Raw genomic sequence first — 19642 nt, 5'->3', positions numbered from 1 at the left:
TCAATGCACAGCCCAAGATATTTCTCCTGTATCAGGATTTGCAGGTTGTTATATTCAATTTTTAAGAGTACATGAGATTTTACGGGTTGAGCTTAAAATCGTGTATCCTGTTATGATATTTGATTGAGTACTAGAAACTACTCACAGTTAAATGTATTACGTCAAGTTGGTCAAAACCTCAACAAATGATTTTAAAATTTGGACGAAATAATATATAATTAGACAATATTTGAAAATCTCCTTCTACCACCACAGTAAGTGGAAAATGTTGCTTATTTTGCGATGGAGGACTTAGCCAGCCGAAGAATGGAACACACTACGCTTGGGTCGGACCCAAACGCGATGTCAACTCAGCCACAGCCACCGACCTGTCAAAAGTAAAACATAAAAATTCTTTCATACTTCTCCGCCTGCATGAAATTGGTATCCTGGATAATAATTATAAGATCGTTGATAACACGGATTTTCATGCAAAATTCGTCAATTTTACGCAAAATTCCTATGTGAATTTCACCATTTTCACGCAAATAACGCGAAATGCGCATTTTTCACGCGGTATTCTGGTATTATAAGAAAGTAGGCAGATTTGATGAAAATGTACTATTCAGAGTTTGTATTGTTCTGAATCTGTGACATGATAAGCTATGACTGAGTTGATTTATCATGTGAGGAATTATCAGAGGCGGATTTGCAGTCTTGGCCGCCCTAGGCCCTAAGGCCCCAGACCATGTAGCCGCCCCTTTCTCAGTACCCATCATATTGACCAAAATTATGGGTCAAAACCGTTTTAATTTTCCTACCATTATTCATGGTTCATGGGGTGAGATTTGTCCAGGTCTTGGCGGCGGATACGTCTGCCCACCTGCTGCGTGGCGGGCCGGATCGAGAGAGACTGGGTGAGGGAGGCCTTTTGACCTTTCCAGCCGGACTATCTTGACCCATCGCCTTGCACCGCAGTTGGAGGGATGTATTCATACGTATGTCACTCCTGGACACACTAATCCCCAGATTCCTACCCACCCCTCATAAATTTTTCTTTTCAGAACTTCATATCCTTCCCTTCCTTAAAAAGACCCTCCACACAGCATCACCTAAGATGACATAGGTCGTGAGGGAATATATTTTCCTCAAAGCCTCCTGTGTGGAATTAATGTAAAAAAATACGCTTGCTAAATTCGCTAGTTCAATTACTGTATAATTGTCGATTGTCGTGCGCTGTGTGCTGTGTGTGAACACGCTCTTGCATATCGCTATTTCGTACGTAGAATATTTAGGTACTTAGGAAGTAATTTCTTGTTTTCATCTGTGACTTTTTTGTCACGATTGGCCGCCCCTAATATCTGGCCGCCCTAGGCCCGGGCCTACATAGGCCTAAGGGCAAATCCGCCTCTGGGAATTATCACGTGTTGGGTAAATTTGTTCTGAAAATTCATATGATGAATTCTCAAATTTTGAGTTAACATGGACCCGATAAGCCTTCAGTTCCATGAAAAAATCTCAATAGTCAAGCGTAAATGCATAATTCATTCAGCTTCACAGCTGTCAAAACCTGTACTTTTTTGAATAGTTGAAATGAATAATTCGTATTTTTTCTAAAAATGATTGGTTTCCTGCAATTTTTTTATAAATTTAAAACAGCTGATTTGATTTTTGAGTGTACTTCCGGTAATGCGTTGAATAATTATGTATCGTGTTTTCTTTTATCTTTGCTTTTACGTTTTTATCTTTGCTTTTTATGTGTCAGATGTTTAAATTTTGATATGATGTGTCAAATTTTGTTTTCGTAGTGCAGGCGGTTTTAGTTGATTATAATAATAATCAGCAAAGAATTTAACCGCAGCAATTACTACAAATGATATCCATATAGTGTTGGATTAAATCTGCAAGGGAAAAAGCACAATAATGCAGAACAAGATTTCAATCGAAATTGAATCTGAAAATTTCAATGAAGAACGCGAAAAAAATCAATTAAAACTACTATGTCTCGACTTAACGTTTTTCAGCAGTTCCGTGCAATTTTTTATATGTTGCGTTGCTGTTTTTATTTTTTATCTCATCTACGGATATTTACAAGAATTGATTTTTACACTTGAAGGTTTTAAACCTTTTGGGTGGTATCTTACTCTTGTACAGTTTTTCTTTTACACAATTTTTGGTTTAATTGAAACGAAATTAAGGAATATAAGCACTCGTAGGTATTTATGATTTGTGTGATTTACCCTACTAATATTTAAATAAATGTTATGTTACCAGTCATACCTACATCTAAATATATGGTTTGCATAATTTTTAGAATACCTTTGAAGAGCTACTGCATCCTAGCCGTGCTGACCCTCGGAACGATGGGGTTCTCTAACGCCTCCCTAGGGTACCTTAACTATCCCACACAAGTCATATTCAAGTGCTGCAAACTGGTGCCGGTGCTTATTGGAAGTGTTCTGATTCAAGGGAAGAAGTATGGAATCCTCGACTACTTGGCAGCTATCTTAATGTGTGTGGGACTCACATTCTTCATTTTAGGTATGTATCATAATAAAAGTAGAATGATATTATTATTTGTAAATTGGCTTTCGCCCGTTAAGGGTGATCTTGGCCATGTCTGAAACTTGCAATGCAAGTAATAAGATGACATTCTTACTTAGTAGCTTTTATTCCATTCGCATAGTTAGTATTATACTTATTGACTTTAAATCAACTATGGGAAGATTATTCCACTGTCCCGGAATGTAACTAATTTCCATCTGGATTTTAATTATTGAGGGTCTAAATTATATTTCAATTCCGTCAACAATGTGAAACAACAATGAAACCTTTTAAATACAAACAAAACCTGAGTTCCATTGGTTCAATCTCCATACAAAACCATAATGAAATGTCAACTTGGGGACTGAGTTCTGTGACCCATGACGTCAGTCAACATATTCAGTTGTGCCAACTAAACAGTGTGTTTTAATGTGATTGTGTTTTATTAGTTTTTAAATGACGATTTATAAATTCTATATTTAATAAAAGATAATAAAATTTATATATTCAGAATCAACATTTTTTTATCTATATGAATATGTATATTTACCATTTTTGACTGCAGATGGGTCACCGGGGAACATGCAAGCATTCTAATATTATCCTTAGAATAATTTGCCATGCGATTTTGACCTTAATGCTTCGAAAAATGTATGAAAAACAAAATCAGCATCGTATGGGCTAATAAAGCTTTATGTTCCACTTTTAATTTTTATGCTTTGGCTTTCAACAGGTCATTATAATGTTTTTATTTATCCAGTTGAAAGATGGCTACCCATGTATGTACAGGTCTCATCGCTCTAGGCCTTGAGCGATGTCTGCCTTTCGATTTAGATTTTCCAATTTATTTTAATATTTTGAAATTTCCGCAAATGTTTAGTCACTAGCTTGATTCAGTTTTATGGAGTTTCAGTGGATGGCAGTAATGAAACTTTCCTCTGATTTCTTATATATTTTACCACAAAACAATAGTTAAAATTATAAAAATGTAGATATAATATATCTCAACGCCATCTACTAATTCAGCACTAACAAAGCCTAAATACTAAACACGTTGAATTATTTGGCAGGTTTGGAACAAACCGACTTAACTTAGTAGTTTAGAGCAGCTGACCGGCAATCAGAAGGCTGTGGGTTCAATTTCCATCGGCGGCATTTATTTTTAATTGGGAGATATTTTAAATTAGTGTTTTTTCTTTTTCAGCTGACTCAAAGATGTCTCCCATATTTGATACCCTTGGAGTATTTATGATCAGTATGGCTCTGCTCTGTGATGCACTGATTGGAAATATTCAAGAAAAAGTCATGAAGCAATATAATGCTCCCAATTCAGAAGTGGTCCTATACTCTTATTCAATTGGATTCGTCTACTTATTAATTATAATGATTTTAACCGGAAACCTCGTAAAAGGCTTCGAATTTTGTTATGAGGTAAGATACCTACGCTAGTGATAAGCATTCCCCCCACAAATATTGAAGGGAAACATTTACTTTGAAGCTAATGAAATCAAATCTTTCAAAAAATGTCGACTACTATTTTATTCCAATGATTATAAATAATGTAATTTTGTGACTTCTCATATTCTCTTATTAACATCTGTACAATTACATTAACTGTTACCTTTACAAATTGAATTTGGAATTGCAAAATCATTTATTCGCATTATGGTTTACCTCAAATATATCATTATTCTATATTAATTATTTAATCCTGTTTTTGAACCATCCAATTTATTTCCACTGTTAACTGGTTTCAGAAGAACTCTTCACTTGTCGTGACAAATGTTATTCATACTGAAAAACATTATTACTTTAACTAAAAGTTAGACTGACGTACAATATTATTCATTGTACGTTATATAAAGTTAAAACTGTTATACATATAAGAAGAACCGTTAATGGAGGACTGAACGCCGTTGGCGCTAACAAAAAATTGTCCAAAGAAGCGAAGTTAGCAGTCCACAACCTAGTGCTGGTACCTACCTTGATGTATGGAAGTGAGGCATGGAACTGGCAAAGAAAGACGTATGTATAAAGACGTATAAACTGAGGCGTATGTGTGGTAAAACCATGTTTGATCGTGTGAGGAATGTGGAGATCAGCAAAGAGTGCAAGGCTGATGTAAGCGTAATGAGTAAGATTAAGAAAGGGACGCTTAGATGGTTTGGGCATGTAGAGCGAATGAGCGAAGATTGGAGTGTAAGGAGGATATATGATGCAAATGCGAATGGTAGCAAAAGTCGGGGACGCCCGTGGAAGACATGGCACGATCAAGTGAATCAGATACTCGAGTCAGGCCATGTCAAGAGTCAAAATAATAGAAGAGTATGTATGAGACGATGTATGAATGTGAATGAGGCAAGAAGTGTGTTCTAAGACCGAGTTGTTTGGCGGTCCGTCCTCTCTGCCTACCCCTGCGGGGAAACGGCGTGATGGTTAGTTAGTTACATATAAGAAATATATGAATGTATAACTATTGTCCTGAACTTTTAAAATCAGTCAGTAGTGAAAATAAATTTAGCAGTTTTAATCTAAGTGTTTATTTCATGTAACCTAAATTAATGAATATACATACTCATAGTATCTTTTTGGATTCAGAAAGTAAACTATGTGATAACTATGGAACGCCAGGCTCCCGCGATCTACTACCTTCGTAGTGTGCAGAGCAAAGCTCCCTCACCATAAAGTAACTTCTTCCTCGGTCTGTCTCTGTGCACTGTTCGCTTCCACCGGGGAAGTGAGGTTTCAATAATAATGAATGTTATTTCAGCACCCTGTTCCGACATACGGCTATGGTCTCTTGTTCAGTCTTGTGGGCTACATGGGCATGCAGGCCGTGCTGTGCCTCGTAAGGACGTGCGGCGCTCCCACTGCCGCCACTGTCACCACCACTCGCAAGGCTGTCACCATTTTCTTCTCATTCGTGCTTTTCAATAAACCTTTTGTCTTCCAGTAAGTCTTAACCTCTTTACAGCATCCTCAATAATCACTAGAATCTACTATCATCCTACTACCATGGTCAAAAACGGCTGGGTCCTCCATTCTTGCATAAGCAACAACTTCCTCGTTTAATGATGGTAGTCGGTGCAAATATTGTCAGATTATTCATAACCTAGTAATGTTTCTTTCTTTTAAAATATTGTCAGATTATTCATTACCTAGTAATGTTTCTTTCTTTTAAAATATTGTCAGATTATTCATAACCTAGTAATGTTTCTTTCTTTTAAAATATTGTCAGATTATTCATTACCTGGTAAAGTTTTTTTTCTTTTAAAAAAATCTCCTAAACCGGCACTTATTAAACCTGATGGCCCCAACTAACTGAAGAATGTATTATCTATCATACAAATTAATTAGTTTCTCAGGTGACTCCTGCATCCTGTATCATGACTGTATTAATACTTTTGTAACATATAAAGCCAGTTCCACATAAATATGTATCATTTTACCGTATATATCAAAGCGTACCATGATCGTTATATCGCTCTGATAATCCATCTCGAGTCGACGAGAGTGCTGTCAGATACGAGGCTTGATACAATGTGGTGATCTGCTATACATATATACATGTACCCATCGTAACATGTCATTTACATCCCTTTTCCCTTATTCAAAATAATTTCACCGAAATTAAAACTGAAAACATTCTATAAATAAACAATACCAATGCCATTGATTAATAATTATTATTCTCTTATTTGCAGATATTTATGGTCCGGTGTAATAGTTCTTTTAGGAATCTATCTCAATGTATTCAGCAAGAAGTATCCAAACTTTTCTTTTATGAATATTCTCACTTCAATTTGCAGTTATCGATTCTGGAGCAGAACACAGGTTAAACATTTCTCAGCTGTAGTTTAATTTTATGATTGCAATATCAAATTTGTTTATTTACGACTCCAGTTATTATACATTTTTTATGACTTCAATTCTTTGAAACTTTACTTCAATTATTATTTAAAAATTTATAACTTAAATAATATTATTTTTTTCTTTTACCACATAAAAAATTTATTTGTTAATAATAAATTATCATTAATTTCTGCATTTAAAAATATTTTATGTTTTTTTAAATTAAATATTTCTATGTTATACGCATACACAATATTATTACATATTATATTATTTATGAAATCGTCACAAATTTTATATTATGATCAATTTATCATGTCTCAAAAAATTTTTAATGTGAAACGAAGCCTATTGCAAATGTGAAAATTGTATACAAAAACTAGTTTAGTGACAATTATTATAATGTATTATGTACAATGCATTTAATGTGATAGCAGATTCCGCAGATTACTTCGAAGACTTAAGTATAATTTATATTTTTATCAAAATATTTGACTTCAATAATAAGATTTTTTTGCTGGAATTATTTTTATTTCAGCACTTCTTGTAAACCACTCGGGAAGCTACCGAGTTATACCTATTATTATTTATATGTTAATATTATTATGTACTATAAGTGATAAGAAATGCAACACCCTCTTTTAGCCGTAGATTTTGTATGTAAACTATATTGCCCCCTAAGACCTAAAATTTAGTTTTTATGCTATAAAATGTGCAAATATTGAAATTTATTTACAAAGGATAATTTTTATTGTTTGATGTTACACATTTTCGGGGGCTCCATCGAAGCCAGAGTAAAGCTGGCCTCTCAGAAGCTGGGCGTACTGTACAGGGCCCGCAGATACTTTAATAGTACACAACTGCTGACCCTGTACAAATCGCAAGTGCGCCCTACTGTCGAATTTGGCAGCCATCTCTGGTCCGGAGCCCCTAAATACTGGAAAAAAACCCTTGACTCTGTGCAAAAACAGGCGGTCCGTTTGATAGATTCCCCAATCTTAACAAACGGACTGCAATCTTTAGAGCACAGGCGTCAGGTAGGTATGCTGTCCTTGTTCTATCGGTATTACAATGGAAGATGCTCTGAGGAACTAGCGTCATTGATCCCTTCGGCACTGGTGCGTAGTCGGAATACACGCCAAACGCGCGCCCAACATTTGTACACGGTTGACATTTGTCACATGAGAACGGGTCGCTTCTACGACTCGTTCTTAAGTTCAACAGCTCGGCTGTGGAACGAACTGCCGGCCTCTGTGTTTCCTCCCTCCTACAACATGGGACTCTTCAAGACCCATGTTCACTCCTTCCTCTCCAGACAGCATCCCCAAAGATGACATAGGCCCTGAGGGAAATTATTTTCTTCAGGGCCTCCTGTGTGGAGTAGATATAAAAAAAAAAAAAAAAATAAAAAATAACCATAGAATTTCTATTGTTTGATGTTACACTTAACCATAGAATTTCCTTATTCTATACACCTAACTTATTTATAATACAAGCTTGAACCCAACATTTAGGACAGGTAAGTTCACAGAATTTGAACAATTCATAAAGTTTGATTTTCAAGTTCGGTGAAGGTTCTATTATTTTGACCGGTCAGTGGTTGAGTGGGCATAGCGCTTGGGTCTCACCCGAGCGTCGCGTGTTCGATTCCTCGGCTGGCTAAGTCCTCCATCACAACACAAGCAACATTTTCGGCTTTCTGTGATGGTAGTAGGAGATTTTCAAACATTGTTGGGTTATTCGTAACCCGGGAATGTTTGTCTTTCTTTTAAAAAAAAAAAAAATAAATAAATAAAAAAAAAAAATAAAAAAAATATCATTATTGGCCAGTTGTTTCACAAAACTGAAATATTAACAGAACTTGAAAATCAACTTTGAAATTTTATGAATTGTTCAAATTCTGTGAAACAACCCGTCCTTAGAAATCATGTGTAGGTGGTACCTACTTAGTATTAAAGATTGTTTAAAAATCCAGTGAAACCCACTTATACTTATAATGTTCCCAAATTTTAAGTTTTCATGCTTAACTCTTTCAGACCATATGCAATGAATGTATATTTGAAAATGCATAGATTTCAGAATTTTTTCTGACTAGAGCGAATAGAAATTTGTCTGTTTTCGTTTTCTATAGCTATATATATCGAATCGTAATGCAAGTCTTCTTTTTATATTATCTTCATGCCTTTCGTTTACATCAGTATTTCAACAAAGGAATAGTATATTATTTGTTATTGTAATAATTCAATTCCTGGAATGAGGGTTTTTATGACCCTGAAACCCGATTCGAATCTCTCTCTGTTCCGCACCCACTCAACTCCTATGTGCAAGTGAGCGAGAGATTTCGAGCACATAAAAAGAAAGCAGGTATGGGCAAATGCCGATAGGCGGACCGTAATAAACATATTACAAGGTTAATTGGGTTGCATTTCAAATAATATTCGATTTTCGTCTATGTAGTACTTTTATAGCATGGGTATGCTGAGTTACTATGTAGAAATTTTTATTAAAATATTTTGATTATTTTCGAAAATATAGCAATTTAAAACAAATTAAAGAAATTCGCACGGGACCTTTATTTTCGCACCGATTATTTTCGAAGATATAGCGATTTAAAAAAAATTTAAGATATTCACACAGGATCTTTATTTTCGCCTGGAGACAGCGTAGCGTCTCTCTACGAAACATAAAACCGGTAAGAAAGAGGTTCTGGGTTCGGTTCCCAATTACGACCGTTACCAGTTTATTTTCTATGTTTCATTGAGATTTGTTAATATTATCTTTTTGAGTGATTAGTTTATTTTTGTAACCTGTAATTGATTTACTCACCAATAATGGGGACAGTAAAAATACCCACGTTAAGAACCAAAAACTATATAATTATAACTAAGTACCTATACTTCTTTCTCTGTTGTATTTGGGCACCAACGTAGAGCGATGCCGGCCAGAATGATTAATTACTATCGGGAACTTGGCTGAAAATACAATATAAAATGATATTCTTTATTTCAGGAATAACGGGAATATTTTGTCACATCTCCATTATGTAAACAAGTAAAAGGAAAATTATATTTTAAAATTTCTTTATTTACAAAAAAGTGTATATTATAATATCTTAATACAGCAAGCTATCGTATTATTTTGTTATGTTAAAAAGGTACAAAATCATATTTAATGGTAGCTGTATAGGAAAAATTACAAATCTATTCTCGCTGTGATTACAAAATAAAAATTGCTTAAAAACATTATTTATTATGAAAATAAATTTTTATTGATTTTGAATTTGTTTTATTATTTTTGAAACCTGTAGCCATCATTAAATTAAATACCTTTGTATGTTCTGTCCAATATAATTTCGAGTACATTGCTTATGTCAAATACACATAATACACACAAAACCTAGCACTGTAGACAAATATTAACTCTAAGACCAGAAAATATAATATTTGTATTCACTACAAAACGTATCCCAATGATCTCATACACATATAAATTAACATTGCTTATAATAATAAAAAGTCATATTACTATTAAAATATGTAGTTTTGAAATTAAAAATAGGTGCATTTTGTTGATATTTAAGAAATTGCTATTTTTTGAATGTCTAAAAATAATATTTTTAACTTAACTTTTGAATATGTAGTTTAAATTCAAAGCTATCCTGACTCAAACTCTAATTATTGCAAGTTAATTAATGTCTTTCGGCACACTGAAATCTATTTTCCAATTAATTACCCTAAATATAATTGAGAAGATCTTTTAGGCCGGAGATGTGACCAGACTGACCAGTTCAAACATTTCGTTGTTTACCTTTCATAAATTCCATCTTACCTAAAGCGCTATCATTAAAATCAAATAATAATTCATTCTTTTTTGTTTTTGTTTTACTTAGTTAACACCAAGGAGTAAGAAAGTCAGTCCTTGTACTGTATAAAGGTACATATTAACAATAAATGCAAAATAACTTGGATGATTTTATTGGAAGTATTTGATATGTATTATTTAAATAAGGGTTGCAATCAAATACATAGCGCAAAAACAAAGCATGCTAAATTATGTATTTTACAGTAAAATTTCAAGAATTTCTAAAATACACATAAAAATCATTTTGACCATTCAGATCCATCTTAATTGACATGATTTTGCCATTATATTTGCATCATTCTTTTTTTGTTCTGTTGAGATCCTGGGTTTGATTTCCAGTTGAATCATGTTCTGTTTCATGTTTAATTTAGATTTATAAGTACATATTATCTTCTTCTTCAACGGTCATATATATTTTGACATCAACTCAAATTATGAAGTCCGAATATGAAAATATGATTGCTTCAATTTAAACACATTTAAGAAATGTTGTATCCGAGAGTTTTACAATGGTTTATATTAATATTTTATATATTCATCGATAGAGGAATAAGCTCTTCGAATTAGGTGGATTTAGAATCTACACAAGTCATATAAATGTTGAATCCGAGAGTTTTACAATGGTTTATGTTAATATTTTATATATTCATCGATGGAGGAATAAGCTCTTCGAATTAGGTGGATTTAGAATCTACACAAGTCATATAAAATAATATTAAGAGGAAATATTTGACAAAATCTACACACACTGAGGAAAGAGTTGAATTTTACAAACATCCTAGGGCACAGTATCATAAATTACAAAAATACAATTTTCGAATCAGTTGCTAGCTGAAACTATGGTTTTATATTGCCAAAAGTTGGTCCTAGTAATTTAAGCATAATATATTTTCTCCTGGTGGATGAATTGAGTAAATGCAAAATCACAATGGAGGATTGCCATGAAAGGTCCTATGTAAATTATGTATTATAATACAATATACATTGTGTATGTACATACAAGACAACAAGTGAGGACATGATACTTTTCGATACTTTAGCTCACAGATTTGTAACAAATTCCTGACTTTTAACCATCTGTTCAGCTATATGTTAAACATAGCCCAGCTTACCGTTCGCTTTCTGTAGCTAACCATCTGTTAAGCTATATGTTAAACATAGCCTAGCTTACCACTCGCTTTCTGTAGCTAACCATCTGTTAAGCTATATGTTAAACATAGCCTAGCTTACCACTCGCTTTCTGTAGCTAACCATCTGTTAAGCTATATGTTAAAGATAGCCTAGCTTACCGCTCGCTTTCTGTAGCTAACCATCTGTTAAGCTATATGTTAAACATAGCCTAGCTTACCACTCGCTTTCTGTAGCTAACCATCTGTTAAGCTATATGTTAAAGATAGCCTAGCTTACCGCTCGCTTTCTGTAGCTAACCATCTGTTAAGCTATATGTTAAACATAGCCTAGCTTACCACTCGCTTTCTGTAGCTAACCATCACTATTCACTATTATTATTTTAAACAAAACTTTGGATTGAATTGAATAATAATGCATTTCTCCATAGGTTTAAATGAAAGCAACTTTTACGTAAGATAACGCAATACAGTATCGTAAAAATGAAAATGTTTCAATTATAAACAAGTAGAGTAGAAAATTAAGATTATGGTTTATTTGTAAGAATATTTACTGGGACAGTCAACTTCTTTGTAATAAATCAAAAGGCATTTTGTCTCCCTGAACACCACAAAATTGGTAATGAAACAGAATATTCAGTAGTAAATGTTGTTTGGTCTACATAGAATTACTCCAAGGATAACATAATAATTACAACACCACAAAACATGGGGAGTGTTTTAGAATAGAGGAGGAATTTAGAAAGAATGGAACATCCAAATGTAATTTGGATAAACATGAAAATGTACATCAATCTGCTTACCTGGGTAAAGCTACTTTAAATATAGTTTTCCTGAAAATACTGTTCATTAATTTTGTCAGTGTAGAAAAATCGATTTAGAATGAGTTATGTACTGTAGAAAGCTGTATTTTAATTAATATTATGGCAGACTGTCAGCTCCATATCTGCAAATACCAACACAGCTATTGTAATAAGGCACATCAGTATACTATTATATTGATTATGAAGAGAAATTCAACCAGAACATTCTTGCATGGATTGCATTATAATTATTAGAACAGCAGAAGAGATGTACACTTACAAACTATATATTTTTAAACAAACAAATAATGTGCAATACATTTTCAAATGATGGTAAGTGAAGTAAGATGGCACAGTGATTATTATTTGAAGAATACTAACGAACCACCCTCAAGGTGATTTAATTACTAAACGGTTATGTATAAAATTATCCAATAATAATGAAGATAAATAATTCTGCTTATACTTGCGTACATAAAAAGGCAATGCACAGTAATTCTAAACACGATCTTCAGTAAACAAAAGGGGAATAATTTAGCTGAAGCCTAAAGTAAAAATATAATACACACGTTGAAATATAGTATCAATAGTAATTGCAATACGAACTTTATTTTTAAATTTTACGATCACATTAAAATACCCCTAGCAATCCACTTAAACTTAAAAAGCATAAGACTTTGTACAGAAATAATGTGAAAAATTATGCTAATGCACAAAGCTACGAGGGACTTGCATTCACAATTATTTAATCCTAGTCAAATTTACGTATACTTGCCTTGTCAAGATATACCGCATTACCTAATTATAATGCACAGTCACTTGGTTACAACTTATTACTCTACAAATCAACAGTTTGCCACTACTTCTTGTGGCAGACCCCTGCTTCAAACTTACTGTCCGGATCAAATCATTCATACTAATTAAATACACACTAACTATGATATATACAAAGAGATCAACTGAAAATCAGTCAATTTTAATATGTCCAATGTATGTTTGTTGCAACACTGCTTAGGCCTCACACATTGATATAGAACACAATAGATGAGTCTGAATTAAAATTCTGCGGGACGTAATTGTTACAATTCAAATCAGGTGACAGATCCATCTACTGTATTCTACATGTATGGCTTTGGGGATTCATAGTCTCAGTTTAAGGCTAGCTTTACACTCGTAAGTTAAATTTACAGCTTTAATTTTTTGAGAAGTTACTTACATGTGTGTTTACGTATTCGACCAACTTGGAGTAATTAATGCTCACGTAAGTTGTTTGGAAGTTTTATTTATGTAAGTGCTCACAGCAACCGACACACATGTAAGTTTATTTGCGGTAAGATGGCTTCCCTTAACCAGTGGACTGCCGATGGGTCTCCGGAGAACATGCGAGCATTCTAATATTATCTTTGTTAGAATAAGTTGTGATGTGATTTTGACCTTAATGCTTCGAAAAATGTATGAAAAACAAAATCAGCATTGTGTGGGCTAATAAAAATTTAGGTTCCATTTTTGATTTTTATGAATGGCGCCTCTATGAAGGCTGAAAAAATATTTTTCTGTTTTATGCTCTGGCCTTCAACAGGTTAAACTGATTGCGTCAATGGCTTTATGCTGACTTTGACACCTGATCTGTCAGTTGGTAAAAAGTCGAGTACTAGAAGCATACTAGACTTTTCACGAAATCTGTTTATTTTCCTGGATTTTTTGTACATACCTACATAAAGTCCATGACCTTGAATTTAAACAATGTTATCAAAAATAATCACAAAATTGTCTTTGAAGTGTGTCATGGGTTAGAAACATTTAAACAGGCCAAATAAAATTAAGGATGCCAAAAAATGATTTAAGTGAAACAGAAAATCTCCATAAATAATAAAATGTTATATTGCAATAAACCAGTCAAATGACCATACTATACTACTACTTATTTGTGTTTTATCTAGGGTTATTTTTTGTAATACTGTTTTCAAAATAAATTGCATATCCTTAACCCATTAAAACCGAATGCTGAAGAAATGAGGTCCTTGAGGCATATGTGTGGTAAAACCATGTACGATCCTGTGAGAAATGTGGAGATTCGAAAAGAATGCAAGGCTGGTGTAAACTTATTGAGTAAGATTAAGTAAGGGACGCTTAGATGGTTTGTTCGTGCAGAGCGGATGAAGAAAGAAAGGAGTGTAAAAAAAATATATGACGCGAATGTGAGTGTTAGCAGAAGTCAGGGATGCCCGAGAAAGACATGGCACGATCAAGTGAACCAAATACTTGACTCAGGCCATGTCAAGAGATAGAATAACAGATGAGTACATACAAACGTAAATGAGGCAAGGAGTGTGTGCCAAGACCGAATTGTTTGGCGGTTCGTCCTCTCTGCCTACCCCTACAGGGAAACGGCGTGATGGTTAGTTAACCCTCTTTTTAAAAAGTCGATCTCAGATTTTAGTGACAAATAAATAAAATTATGTATTTTATGGAGAAAAACACGTATGAAAACCCAACATTTAATTTACCATAAGTGTCTCAACTTGACCTGTCAAAAACTCAAGCAACTTACGACTTGACTTTTGTTAGTTGCTATAAAAACAGTAAGTAACCTACAGTGTCATTCGTTTACATTGGTAATTTTGCCATAAGCTGCTTACATAAGACACTTACACGTGTAGCAGCCACCATTGGACCATATTAGCATTACAAAGTATTATTTTAATATGAAAGCAAAGTTATATCTACAAGAAAATTTATTTGAGATGAGTTTTCATTTGATAATTCGGTTTGAAATTGTTCACACAAACACAGCAGCTTTACTAAACAATTATTGTAGATGATATATTTATATATTTGATGTTCAATGTTCAAAACTAAATGTATAAATTATTATGTGAATACATACAAACATCTTAATATTCATAAGTAAAAATGCATGGCAGGAATGTAATAAACTTGACCTAAATTGTCTTTGGTTTCATTTTATAATTTTTCTAAAATAATAACACAATGTATTTAAAGATACAATAATAATTAATAATGAACATACAACATCACCTCGATCCTTAAAAGATATACAACTTTATACAAAGGTGAATTGAATTATAATAGGAACGTCAAAAACTATTCTAAGGACAGATTGTTTCGGAGAATTTGAACAATTCTTCAAATTTCAAAGTTAATTTTCAGGTTCTGTGAAAGATTTTTTCAAGTTCTGTTTTTATTTCAGTTCTGTCAAGCAACTACCCTATGCTGATATAATAACAGAACTTGAATAGGACTTTCACAGAACCCGGAAATCAACATTGAAATTTGATGAATTCTTCAAATCCTCCGAAACAACCCGTCCTTAGTCTCAATTCTATTGGAAGTTAAACTAGGAACTTCCTACAGCAAAAAGAAACTCAATATGAACAATTAAAAATATATTTGGAGGAGATAAAAAAAAGAGAATTTATATCTTTTGGGCGTACATAATTTTTTTAAAAGTTTTTCTTATGATATCACTGTGGTCATTATTGACAATAATATAGGTATGTAGGATCAAGAAATTATTTTAAAACAAAAAAGTTAAGCCAGTAAAACTTTGCAAATTTTCATCTTTCATTTCAGTCTTTCGATATGGAATGAATTTGATGGATTAGCTGTGGAGACTTTGTTGATAAAAAGATAAAAGAATGTAGATGGATTAAGGTGCTCAATAATGATTACACTTTTATAAAATAGAATAAATAGTTCCAGTAAATAAGTGGTATTAAAAGTTGTGCTTAAAAACTAAAACTGATGAAAATTTGCAAAAAGTGGATAATATTCCTTATACATTAAGTACAATACAGTTCTGCTGGATTAAAACTTCTACATTTACAAATTGTTAAAGTTTTTTAATACAGTGTTATCTACGTTAATGGCACATTCAAAGTTATGACTTTGCACAAATTAACACAATAATAATTAAAATGTTTTGCTGTTTTTATTCTTGTAAAAGTAAAACTGAAATAAGTTGTGCAACAATGTCATCACATTAACTCAACCCACAAAAGTCACTTTGTTCTAAATTTGTAAACACTGTCATGGAAATTACATTTGATCACAAAGTAAAGTAATGCAAGCACCAAAATTGATTTGATTCATCATAATTTAGTCTTGAACTTCCCGGTATGGGATTTCACTAGTGACTGTGAAGCTCTCGAAGTAGTGGTTTAAGAATTCAAATGTTGGCCTCTTGTCCGGTATAGCGTCCCAACACTGCAGCATCAACCTGTAGATGTCATCCGGTAGGTGGTGACCCGACGGCTTGGGCATTCTGTGTCCTCTCTCCACTTGTTCAATGACCTCCCTGCCGTGCATGCCCGGGTATGGGATCTGTCCGTAAGTGAACAGTTCCATGAGCAGTATGCCGTATGACCAGACGTCACTCTTGATGGAGAATCTCCCGTAGACAATGGCCTCGGGGGCCGTCCACTTGACGGGGAACCTGGACCCTTGCTTGGGACAGTACTCATTGTCTTCTATAACCCTAGCCAAACCAAAGTCGCATATTTTGGCGATATTGTTCTCACCGATCAACACGTTTCGTGCAGCTAAATCTCGATGTATTAAGAGTTTAGATTCCAAGTATTCCATTCCAGAAGCAACTTGAGCTGCTATGTATATCAAGTCTTCAAACTGTAGGAATTTGCCCTCACCGTTCCTGAGGAATTCCAACAGAGATCCCTTGCTCATGTACTCCTGGACAATGTACACAGGCTCTTGCTGAGAGCAGACTGCGTACAGAGCCACCAGGCGCTTGTGTCTGAACTTTTTCATGATGGCTGCTTCTTGTAGGAATGCTTGAGTTGACATGGTGCCTTCACGCAATGTCTTTACAGCAACCTGAGAGAAAGTAAAAAAAACAATAATTAACCTTATGCATTTTATGTCAAATTAAAATGTAATTACGCATTAGTCCACTCATTACTATACTAGACTACCGAATTATTGGTAGGGAAGGATCTTATTTTAGTTATCTTAAAAAAAAACCTCCAGATTCCTAATCAAAACACTCTTTAGAATATTCAAATTATGAAAAGTAGAATAGATATCTTTAGTCCACTCATCCCTACACTACCGAATTATTGGTTGGGGAGAATCTTATGATAATCAAACATACGTACGGGAATCAAACATTTTAATAATCTGCTTACAGAAAATAAAAAATAGTTATACAAATAACAATAAATTAAAAAATTAAAGCAACACTAGAGTGTGTACCTACTTTTACTCAAACACAACTAAGTGACTTTTTAATAGAAGTAATTTTCGAACAACTTAATATTGTTAACTTTTTAATAGAAGTAATTTTCGTACAACTTAGGACGGGTTGTTTCGGAGAATTTGAACAATTCATCAAATTTCAACGTTCATTTTCAAGTTTTGTGAAAGATTTTTTCAAGTTCTGTTTTTATTTCAGTTTTTTCAAGCAACTAGCCTACAAGGATATAATAACAGAACTTGAATAGGACTTTCACAGAACCCGAAAATGAACGTTGAAATTTGATGAATTGTTCAAATTCTCCGAAACAACCCGTCCTTAATATTGTTAACTTTTTAATAGAAGTAATATTTACACATCATAAGAAGATTGTGCTATTATCTAATAGTCATTCACTCATAATTTTTTTTAAATAACACCATTAACTAAAATATTATAAACAAATTAATTGTATGAGCAAATTGAAAATCCCACACCAAGCACAAGAGGCAGTCTCTTCTTTGATGAGGTACAGCAACAAACTAACATTTAGATAACTATTGCATTCTGTTTTTCTCACAAAACATTTTATGTAAACTTTTATAAGAAATATTTTTTATATAATTTTTAAGAGTGCTTCTGTTGGACCTACCTCTATATTGTTCCTCCACTTGCCGTAGTAGACTTCCCCGAAGTTACCCTGGCCCAGTTTGCGGATGAGCTGCACCTCACTGCGGGGAATCTCCCACTTGTCCCTCAGCTCGGGGCCAAGGTCCCACATCTGGGGCTCGGGCTTGGGGCACGGCCTGGCCAGGACGTGGCACAGACCCAGGGCATTTTCTGAAAATAATTATTAATATTATTTAGTATCCCTTGGTTGAACTAAGGATTACAGGATATGGAACTAGGTAATAATACACACATAACTTCCACTGACTTACAGGTATAATGCTGTCACAGATACAGATGGGAATGCAATTTTAGGAGTGATATAAAAACATTATTTTAGGCACTACATAATATTTAAATAAGTAAATATAATATTATGTTTGTATTAAAATATTCGAGGTGTCTAGGCGTAAAGTGCACTAACTTTGGGAGATGATTCTACAAGTAAAAATGATCCTACATGATGGTTACAAGTAAAAAAGATTAAAACTCTTTTTCGAAATTTCATCCTTTTAAGATAGTTTTCAGGTAAGAACATGTTGAATAGTTTCTATGGAAAAATATTTTTGTTTGGGAAAAAATTATGAAATTTATGTATCTTTTTTACTTCTACCAACCATAATTTAAAATCACCTCGCAAAGTTAGTGCACTTTGACACCCTACCCTGTATATGTTCCTCTGATGCAAACATATTCATATTGGAGCTCCACAATAAACAAGTTTAAAATATCACAGAGTAAGGTAGGGCCGGTATTTCAGTATACATTTATCAGTTGGAATTTTATCAGTTAGAAAGCAACTTGACGAGCGTAAATATCTATCAAGCCTAGCTTAAAAACCAACTTAAGTACCGGCCTTCAGCATCACGGAATAACCAAGTTTTACCCTAAATGACAATACAAAAGTAAGATAATAATAATACAAGTATGACAAATTATCTACTCACTGGTATAAGATAGGACGAGAGCCGGCAGGTTGGGGAAGGTCTGATTGGTGGCGATGTAGAATCCCCCACTGTCCAGAGGCTTGATCTTGTAGTGCTTGACGTGGTAGCCGCGGCCGTCCTCCCAGTCCTTGACGGAGAGTGAGTAGCCGTGGGGGTTGTGCTCGGCAGGGCGCACCAGGAAGGTGCCTCGTGGGTTCTCGGCACCCAGCAGCAGCTTGTCTGCCTCCTTGCGCGACACCAGGGGGAAGAACCAGCTGGAATCAAACGGATGATTCATTTGCATCGCAATCAGTTGTTAATAGGGTTGTCAATAAAGTTTTTTGAAAAAAGGTGAACAATGATCGAGTCTTGGGTGATTTTTTTTTTGATCTAGAGAAAAACTGTTTGGAACACCTGAATATAAAAATAATTTACATTTTATGCTAAATATCTGAATAATTTAGATATTTAGTGAAAATATTAATATTACAGTAAAACTTGGTTATAACAATCACGGCTATAAAGAGCAATTACGTAATGATATTTTAGTTCATTATATAATTGTTGGCTTTTATAACGAGGTCAAAATTTACTGATACACCATTCTTAAGTAATAATTTTAAAAAAAGGGGCCGCATAGCTGCCTGGCGCACGACGGCGGCTGGCGGG

General features: G+C 33.9%; 2 protein-coding genes across 3 annotated transcripts in view; one reads left to right on the top strand and one right to left on the bottom strand.

The window, feature by feature from the left end:
* Positions 1–1744: 1744 nt before the first annotated feature.
* Papst2 (adenosine 3'-phospho 5'-phosphosulfate transporter 2) lies at positions 1745–12459 on the top strand. Its single transcript, XM_089633248.1, has 5 exons — positions 1745–2195; positions 2294–2520; positions 3728–3954; positions 5294–5475; positions 6228–12459. Exons 1-5 carry the CDS (start codon positions 1903–1905, stop codon positions 6382–6384), a joined length of 1086 nt encoding a protein of 361 aa, XP_089489374.1. The 5' UTR covers positions 1745–1902; the 3' UTR covers positions 6385–12459.
* A 137-nt stretch (positions 12460–12596) lies between these two features.
* Src64B (Tyrosine-protein kinase Src64B) overlaps positions 12597–19642 on the bottom strand; it is a 105346-nt gene continuing 98300 nt past the window's right edge. For both annotated transcript variants that reach the window (XM_089633246.1, XM_089633247.1), the window contains 3 exons: positions 18995–19248; positions 18031–18218; positions 12597–17020 (listed from right to left, as the gene is read on the bottom strand). In XM_089633246.1, the coding sequence (XP_089489372.1) occupies positions 16286–17020; positions 18031–18218; positions 18995–19248 (1177 nt within the window). In that variant the 3' untranslated portion in view covers positions 12597–16285. The remainder of the gene's footprint in view (positions 17021–18030; positions 18219–18994; positions 19249–19642) is intronic.

Source organism: Hesperophylax consimilis, chromosome 7 (assembly GCF_061612785.1).
Source record: "Hesperophylax consimilis isolate HC1 chromosome 7, BYU_Hcon_1.0, whole genome shotgun sequence".
Taxonomy (NCBI): domain Eukaryota; kingdom Metazoa; phylum Arthropoda; class Insecta; order Trichoptera; family Limnephilidae; genus Hesperophylax; species Hesperophylax consimilis.
The sequence above is the reverse complement of the archived record's forward strand: the minus strand, read 5'-3'. Positions and strand labels throughout refer to the sequence as shown.

Excerpts from the sequence above, each read along its gene's own strand:
- Papst2 (XM_089633248.1), top strand. The coding sequence starts at position 1,903 with ATGCAGAACAAGATTTCAATCGAAATTGAATCTGAAAATTTCAATGAA. Across the intron at positions 2,196-2,293 it reads AGGAATATAAGCACTCGTAG|AATACCTTTGAAGAGCTACT; the intron begins GTATTTATGATT and ends CATAATTTTTAG. Across the intron at positions 2,521-3,727 it reads ACTCACATTCTTCATTTTAG|CTGACTCAAAGATGTCTCCC; the intron begins GTATGTATCATA and ends TTTCTTTTTCAG.